Raw genomic sequence first — 8,825 nt, 5'->3', positions numbered from 1 at the left:
GCATGAGAGAATCAAGTACATGTATGGAAGGCTTAACTAGTATGGCAAAAAATATGGAAGGTGGTGGGAACTGTAAATAACACTAACAGACATCCTTGAGACTTGTTTGGATTCAGGTTTCTCCAGTTAATTTAGTGCTTACCGTCCTTGCTGGAGAGGATTGGTGCTAACAGTTCTTTAGCTTCTGATAGCAAAAGGTCAACAAGATCTGAAGATGGAAGAGATGTATCTGAGACTGCGTCTGTTTTATCCTCTTCTGTTTCACTGTTGACTCTTATAAATATGGAAAGTGCCATCAATACTTCTATCACAGAATGGTCATTGAAAATCCTGGCCAGCCTCTTGTGAATGATATTCTATGTAAATCTGTGTGTTTGGTGGCATTGCGTCTCGATCGCTCAGCAGCACAGGAGTCTCTCTTTTAGACATACTTGCATCATTGTGTTACAGACAGATATCAAAGTATTTTTTTAGAATTTCTCAAAAATATTTTTCCTTCATTATATTGGAAGTAACCACCTTGGAAACTTAAAAATGATTTTCAATCATTCTTAAAAACTGGCTTTTTTAATCGGGCTGGTCATTATCAATGGGACAGTGACCTTTCAATGATTTAATCAATTAAAAGCACACATAGAGTTGTGATACATTTTTTTTTCAAGTGATGGGAGATAGGTTCAGGTTGAAGGAGAGTCCAGAAGCCTGAATTATATTTCTGCAACTGTTCATGCAGTTGAGAGTCATGCTAGCTCTTTGCTTACGCTCTACCAGTTACTGTAACTGCTAATAAAAAAGGACACACTCTTAAAGCCAAAAACTGATTTGTGTTAGGAAAACCAGGTGGGTCAAAACTCTGGTTCTTTGAAACAACCTGCTTAGGGTCTCTGCTAACAAGAGCAACTTAACCAGAGGAGTGTTTCACCTACTCACTCCAAAAAAAAGCCTGAACGGAGGCCAGCCCCCCCCAAGTACCAATCCACCAGCAGCCTCCAGATCATCTTTCCCCAATGGTTTCAATTCCTAAGCGGCAGTATGTTTAGAAACTCAGGGTGGGTTACATTTGAATCATCTTCCCCTGGGAAAGGTTAGAAAAGGACATTTCACGTTCCTGTTCAAGATTCCCAGAAGCCATCTCCTACCTCTTCTCATCTGGTAAATGACTGGGTGTGCTCAGGACCTTGTGGACGTTCTGCCATGCAACAAGAAAAAAAAAAAAAGGTTTCAAACTTGTAGGAATGAATAATTCCTGAGAACAAACCCCATGGGTTTTTCCTAGTGATCAGATTTAATATGACAGTAATCAGCTTCTGCTTATTCATTGCCCTTGAAGCGAATATCTCAAGGCCTTTTGCATCTCAAGCAACATTCACAGCCTATGCAAATATACAGACACATCTAAATTATGCATTTTAATACCAACACTAAAATATATGAAATGCAACATAAAAATACTCTTCCAAAGAATAATTTTGCAGGCTATGTTTCAGTGAGCCTTGATCATTGCTACTAGCAATCCCTGGCTTCTGGATTGTACCTGCACGTGTAAGCTCTCATTACCATGCATGGTTAGTGAATTCTCAAATGCTACTGAGGGGTCTATAAAAAAGGAAGATATTTCGTTCCAGTGGTCAAAATCCTGTGATGTTTGACCCTGGGGCCAAGTCAAATTAATTTCCAAAGTCCGGCCCCAAACCGCACAGGCACTAGCATGTAGTGCTGCAGGTCTAGAGACATTTTAATTCTTCCTTCTCTGAAGCAGAGGACAGAGCATCTACGCTTCCTTGCACTCCACTGTCTCCTATTGATTTTGAGAGCTCTTGGGACAGGTTACTAGTAGCTGTAGCAGATATAGTGAATACTAGTGCTTCCCATGCTGGCCAGCTTACTAATTACACAAGCTTGTATACCTAATACAGGTAGTGAAGTGGAAGAATAGTCAATTAAAAGACTAAGCAATTATGTGTGAGATTTTGCAGGAAGTCTGGGGGAAAAAAGCAGTGGAAGAGCAAACCCACTCTTTGAGTTCACATTTGTTGTGTAGAAAAGCAACTGTCAGCTATACAAAGGCAAGGTTAAAACATGATTTTGACCGTCATGTCCAACAGAGTTCCTGGAGCAGCCTCAACCGTCACGGGGGGACCAGTGAGCCAGGGACAGCAGAGCCACCAGGTGAAACCTGCACCCTCGTGTTTACATAGCTCTCAGGTACATGAGTGTGTATGAGTTCATTCCCTAGTTTCTCCTAACCAACAGACAGTGCCTTTTTAGGATAAGACAGAATTTAAAAAATGCCTCTCTTGCTTATAGAGCAGGAAGTTCTTTGGACTTGCAAAATCACTGTTAAGGTAAGAGGCCACAGTGATGCCACCAGCTCTGGGGGTGGTTCAGCACTTCACCTGCACAAACAGGAGCAGTTTCCTATTGCAGATCTCCAGGCGCTTCCGTGAGACTTCTGATTTTCGTAACTGGCCGTCAGCCAGGGACAACTGTCTTTTCAGTTCCAGGATGTCCTCCTGAGACAAGGCCAGAGGAAGAAGAGAATGGTGATGACGATGCTCCAGCCTTGGCTTTTGGAAACACCACTTTATGACATTAGCTACAAATACAAAACTGCTATCCTTTTGAAATGGACAGTGGAAATTACACAGATTATAACACAGACCCAGAGACCGTGCTGGCCTTGGGGCCACACAACAAACGATTTATGTGCTACATTCATTTTCTCCTTTAGACATAGAAGGAGAGGAACCCACAGAAGAAGGATCAGGAGGGTTGTGTGTTTTTTCCCAGGCTGAGGAGTTGCATTACCTCTATTTCAGAGACATGTTTTGCTTTCTTCCCCGCCAGCTGTATCTTCAGTTCTGCAATTTCAGCTTCCAGCAAGTGGATCACTTCCTCGTAGTCCTGCTCTGCACTGTGAGCCTGTCTCTGCACGACCTCTGCCATCTGCAGCTTGCTGTGCAGCGTCCGGTTCTCGGAGAGGAACCCCAGTGCTTTCTGGAAGCAGCGAAAAGTTCTGATGAATGCACCACATCCCCGTCAGCCGCCAACCACCAAAACTACCCCAAGGTCCCAAGCAATCTCTTCACTAACCTGGTTCAGTCTCTGAAGCTCATCTTCCATTGACTTCTTGCTGTTCTCCACCTCTTTCAGGAGAGACTACGGAAAATATTTTCACTGGATTAGAAGCAACAAGCGACAGGACCACTCTCCAAAAGACACCCTGGTCTTGTAGCCCCTACCGACTAGAAGAATATTTTACAGAAGCAGTCGTGTGCACTCTCCCCTACCACAGTGCTTTTTGGGCTGCAACCTGCATGCCTGCAGAAATCCACCTGGATACCACCATGGTGCTAACAGCCATGCTGGCAATCTGCAGCTGGGTCAGGAGGGGAGGACAGGCGGTGCTTCTGTTATTCATGGACTTGAATGATTTGTGAGACACGTTTTTGTATTTTTAAATCTATTTACTCACTGCTAAAAAGTGACTGCATACTTCAGTACAAATAAGCTTTCATTTGAGGTTGGGAGTGAGAAAGAAGCAATTAAGGAGAGCTGAGGGTGAGTCTCCTTTGTAACAAGGAACGTGCAGAATGCAAACTGGTGACTTCTTAGGAGGGACAGGCAACACCATTACCCTCGCGTACGACTACAGAGAGCTACAGCAGAAGGCACCAGCCAAGAAATCTGCTCAGAGGAGAGTCTCCACCTTTAGCCTTCGGACTTCTTGCCGCAGATCCATCATTTCCAGTTGCAGCTGCTCCAGCTCCGCATTGCCATTACAGTTGAGAGAGTCGAAGATCTGCAAGGCAAAGGGACAGACAGCATCATGCACCGCTTATGCTTTACCAAAAAGCAGGCATATTGTTTTCCATACCCAGAATAACAATGAATCAAAATCACTTTGGAAAGGAGTCAGCATTTTTATGCAACAGATCAAAAGGCACTTTAAATAATTCAACTGCAGGGTTGTTTTTCACCCCGCAGGATTTCACTCTCTGATCCCTGACATTGCTGGAATAGCTGTGCTATAGTGAATTTTCACTTTGTGAGCCAGGAGAAATTAGTTGGAATTGATTAATTATAGCTAATTTTCCTTCTGCATCTCTGCCAGGCTGCTTCCTTCATATCATCCCATAGGTATTCTTATTTCCCTATTAAAAATGAGAAGTTTGAGGTCTTTTACAGAATTTCCTATAATTGAAATGATAAATGCATAGTTCTGCCTTCTCTTTATAACTCTAGAACAACCAGAAAATGGTAATTTAGCTTTTCCCACCTCAGAATTTCATGAATTTAACGTAGAAAATTCATTGATTCAATGTAGAAGAGCATTGGACTGACTGACCGGAGAGTGAAAAGCTGATGTATCCAGCAAACTGGCTACTTCGTGCTGCGTGAAGAGTATGGAGTTGGAATCCAGACCAGCCTCATCCAGCTCCTCCTGCATCACATCCCTGAGTGCTTGGAGAAGATCTGTGAGAAAGAATTAGTTTTTACTGGGCTAAAAGAGGAAGCTCTGTGTGTTAGGAGAAAATGCCACCGATTTGGGGGACATCCATTGACTGCCAAGCAGAGCAGGGTTAGAGATGCCAAACAGTCTTCTCTAACACTCCTGGGTTCTTTGGCAATCCTATCAAGCTTAAATAAGTTGTTGACAATCTTTACCAGACCCTTGTTTCTTTTCCAGCTGAAAAAAAAAATCAAACTTCTACCCCAGATATTTTCACAGTGGAGTTTTCACGACTGTGCTTCTCCGAGTTTTAAAATTTTAAGCCAAAACCACATTTCTCTGACAAAAGGCACCCGCTTGCCTGCTGACATTTCTCATGTTGCTGATTTAAACAAAAAACAACTTGATGACTTCAGCACTTAGAAAAGGTGTTAAATTGACAAGTCTGAAACGCCAGATTCATTTCGCTTTCAGACCTGGAGAAAAGCACGGTGCGAGGGGCCGCGTGGGACAGACGGGAGCTGGCGCAGCGGAGGGGAGGCTGCACCGTGGTCCCAGCCCCTCCAGTCCTAAGCCCGGGGCTGCAGCAGGAATCGGAGCCTTTACCTCAAGAACAGCCATCTTCACTACCAGGGCATTTCCCAAATACCCCTAATCATCCTTATTTCTATTGCCACCAACTACGAAGGCAGTCACTCTTAGGAGAGGTGCATGGTTCTGTATCCCATCACTTGCTTTGCACAAAAATGACCATCCAAGAGGCGTTGTGCTTTGCAAGGCTGTTCTGTCCGGTGGGGACATTGCTGCTGGTGGGGACATTGCTGCTGGCTCTGAATTTTTGTGAAAAAACTTCTGGAGAGCAGACCCTGCAGGCCAGATATGCTCTGGCAGGTCACAGAAAGTGGAGCAGGCTTTTATTTTCTGCATGTCCTCTGACCAGCTCTCGCTTGGCAAGCTGGGTGTTAAGGAAAGTGAGCCCTTGCACTGACTTTCTTGTATTTTCATTTTACATATGCTTCTACCAAACACCTTCTTTTGTATTTGTGACTTTTCGTAGCTGTTTTAGGCTACATCAATACCCAGCCAGGTATCTTACCTGCCACCTTTCACCAGATGCCCCTCTTCTTTCTTAGCCTCCAGCAAAGCTACACAAAAATTAAAAAGCCCGTCACGCGCAGAGCTGCCCGCTCACCTCCATAGGCCACCGTCCCCTGTGAGTCTGTGGTCAAGCTTTGCCGTAACTGCCTCTTCTTCTCCTCGCTCACATCCAGACCAAGATACTGCAGAACCTTGAGCAGAAACAAGGAGCCTTTAAAAAGAAAAATACTGGAAAAGCAACTCTTTGAAGTAGGTGCCAGGAAGACGCTTGGTGCTGGGTTTTCTTGTGGAAATGAGACAGGCAGCATCTCCCAAAGGAGTGGGCTTGGGCTGGATTTCCAGTCTGTCCTTTTCTACACATGTACTGAAATGTCTGTTCCTGAAGACAGGGACACATTCACATCTCTCCAAGAACATTTTATACAGACTGCAAGCAGATTTACAGCTATGACAAACTGTCAGGAGCTTTATCGAAAGCCAGTGGAGCTGTGGCAAGGCCCAGTTGCCAAGAGCTCAGCCTCTCCTCTTTCTCTTACTGCCCAGGAATTGTGTTCGGAACCGAAAAGATAAAAGTATTTCTCACAGCAACAGGAGACATTCAAACATTTTGCTTCTTCATTGCACCTTTTGCTCTCTCATTACGCCTGATGCCCTGTCTTCTACTGATATTTATCAATTCAACCCCAGGGTGCCACACAGAAGCAGATAAACCTGTGCAAACCCCACTTTGCTTCTGGCAGCAGCAAGTAAAAGCTTTTAAAAGTCAAGCTCAGCAGACTCTGGGAAAGAGCCCATGTTAAACACTCCCCTGTCCCAGGCTGCACCCGTCGCTCTTGCTCATGCATGTACAGCACCTCCCGCGTAGTCCCCTGGAAAGGGGCTGGAGACGAGTCCTTGCTCACGTTTCTGTCACCAGCAAGCCCACAGGACCCGTCTGCTCTCACGTGCTGCCTGCGAGGCCCATTTGAGTCCCACCTCCTGCTCTGCCTGCCAGCCCTGCACAAGGCAGTGCTGCTGGCTCCCGGGCTTCGGGATGCCCCGATCCTCAATCTGCAGATGTCGGCATCTGGCGTGGGCCACCCCAAAACCATCGGAGACGTGTGCCAGTCGGCGTGCATCTCCTGCCCCTGGCACTGCTGCAGCTGCCTGCTCGTAACGCTGGCTTTTAAAAGGGAAAGCCAAGCGTCCCCACTCCTCCCACCAAAGAAAAGCTGCTTTTATACCCACGACGAGCAGAGGTCGCTGCGAAAATGCAGTCCTAAATCCTGCTTTAGGAGAATTATGCAGGCTTAGAAGAAAAGTTCTGCTTGCATGGCTTACGCGCCCGGGAGGCGAGAGCAGCAAAGGGGCGAGCGCTGCGTCTGCCGTGGGGTGGCAGCAGCTGCTCGTGCCATCGGGCCCACTGGGGTCCCCAGCCCTGCAGAAGGGGCTGCATTCCCACCCCCGCCCCCCTTATTGCCAGCAGTACCCGGGGGGGGACATGCACCCCCAAACCAGAGCAGGAGCACGGCCTCTGCTCTTCGCCAGGGTCTCGGTGAGCAAATGGGAAGCTCCGCTCCCTGCCTTTTGATGGTGCCCGTGGAACGTATTTTCCATAAAATGGTGAAAGGGGCAGTGGTTCTGGCTGGATCCTCGGTGAGATATCTTGTATTTCAGCCTTCCCTCGCCCACACCAGGCTGCCCGAGGTCACCCCAGCAGCGACAGCAGCACTGGAAAGTTTGGAGGGCAGCTGCCTGTACCTACAGCCCTGAGTCAAATGCATTACATCCAAGGGAGGAGATTACATCTCCTCTGCCGGGAGGAGACTTCTGGAGCTCCCCGGAGCATTGAGAAATAGCCAAGGTGAGCCAAGGTGTGTTTAAATGCCCCTTCAGGATGTTTGACTATGCCCTCTTCTCCCTTTTTACCTTTAAAGGCTGGACCCAACCTCCAGCAAACTCCACTGAAGAGTTGAGATGCTTTTTTTCTTTTCCAGATTCTTGGTAATAAATACAGTTTGGTGGCTGACTCTTGCACCTCTATCTCAAAAAACAGATTAATTAATTGTAGCATGTGAGTGGTGTGATGCTAGTAAGGAAAGCAGTGTTCTGAGCACCGCAGCTGGCTCTGCTCTCCACATTGCCTGGGCTATTGCTATTCCCAGCACAGCCCAGTCAGTATCCTATATCCTAGGGAAGTGAAGGAGAATTAGGCTGGAGCAGGCTGTTTGGCGGAGAATGCTGCATGTGTAGATTAGAGTACTGATCAAGTGCTTTAGCTTTATTCTGTGCAAACAGGCAGGCTGTTTCTCTTTGACTCTATTCAGGTTTGCATTTTTTAGTCCTTGCAAAAAACAAGTGACATAGTGACCCCCATGCTAGTACCTGGCCTGGTACTCCCATGCCCGAGTGCGACGTTGGTGCAAGAAGCAAAGCTGAAGTGTCTCGATCGGTTCTTTCACAGAAAAGCAATACAAGGAGTCATGTAAGCTTATCGTGTTTGCCAATAATGTGGCAGCTGGAAGCAAGCACGTATCACACCAGTGGACTATTGTGTGCATTGCACGCCGCAGAGAGGATTGAGATGAGACCTTGCTTTGGGGAGAGGGACCCGTTCTGCTTTTCTGCTTACCAGTTCCAATTTCCCATCCTTGAGACGGATATGGGGATCCAGTGCTACTTTTGGTTTGGTGCCTGAAGCTGCTTTATGATTAGATGCCGAAGCAGGTGCTGAAAAACCAAAAAGAAATGTTAATGGAAGAGCACTTGAGTACAGGAAAGAGATGCCTGCAAAGCAAAATTCAGAACTCTTGTTGCATGAAATATAATGTGTGTGCAGCAGGCCAAAAATCAAAGACTGGGATTTACTAAATCCGGTCCTGGAAGGCTGAACTAGGCCACTGTTGAAAAGATTTGATACTGGGGCAAACCTTTACTGAAACTGGGCTTCTGCATGGTTTAAAATGGGATGTTTCATCCAAGGACCTAGGACTGCAAAAATAGCACTTTGGAAATTTCCAATCACAGGTTTCTGTGGAGTCTTGGGGTCTGTAGTTATGGTGATCTGGGCAGGGGGGAAATATCTGCCTGGCTCTTGTCTTCTCTAATTGATTAAGCAAAACTGAAACCCAACATTTTGTAAAATGCAGCCTTGACTTCCAAAATGCCCATGGAAAAAGGAATCGACAGATTAAAAGAGATGTGGAAGAACACCAGTGCAAAACTTTTTCCCTCCCCAAGACTGCAAAAAGCCTTGAACCTTTTTCCCTCAGTTGGGCAGCAGCGTTTTTTGAGT

At 46.2% G+C, this 8,825-nt stretch overlaps 1 protein-coding gene across 1 annotated transcript in view; it reads right to left on the bottom strand.

The window, feature by feature from the left end:
- Positions 1-2,384: 2,384 nt before the first annotated feature.
- The window catches only part of LOC104830396 (syntaxin-binding protein 4-like), a 42,046-nt gene continuing 35,605 nt past the window's right edge, over positions 2,385-8,825 (bottom strand). Inside the window, exons 11-16 of the mRNA XM_010565251.1 lie at positions 5,646-5,742; positions 4,349-4,476; positions 3,710-3,802; positions 3,094-3,159; positions 2,809-2,997; positions 2,385-2,513 (exon numbers count right to left, since the gene is read on the bottom strand). Of these exons, the coding sequence (XP_010563553.1) occupies positions 2,385-2,513; positions 2,809-2,997; positions 3,094-3,159; positions 3,710-3,802; positions 4,349-4,476; positions 5,646-5,742 (702 nt within the window). The remainder of the gene's footprint in view (positions 2,514-2,808; positions 2,998-3,093; positions 3,160-3,709; positions 3,803-4,348; positions 4,477-5,645; positions 5,743-8,825) is intronic.

Source organism: Haliaeetus leucocephalus, unplaced genomic scaffold (genome assembly GCF_000737465.1).
Source record: "Haliaeetus leucocephalus isolate CR32 unplaced genomic scaffold, Haliaeetus_leucocephalus-4.0 Scaffold188, whole genome shotgun sequence".
Lineage (NCBI taxonomy): Eukaryota > Metazoa > Chordata > Aves > Accipitriformes > Accipitridae > Haliaeetus > Haliaeetus leucocephalus.
The sequence above is the reverse complement of the archived record's forward strand: the minus strand, read 5'-3'. Positions and strand labels throughout refer to the sequence as shown.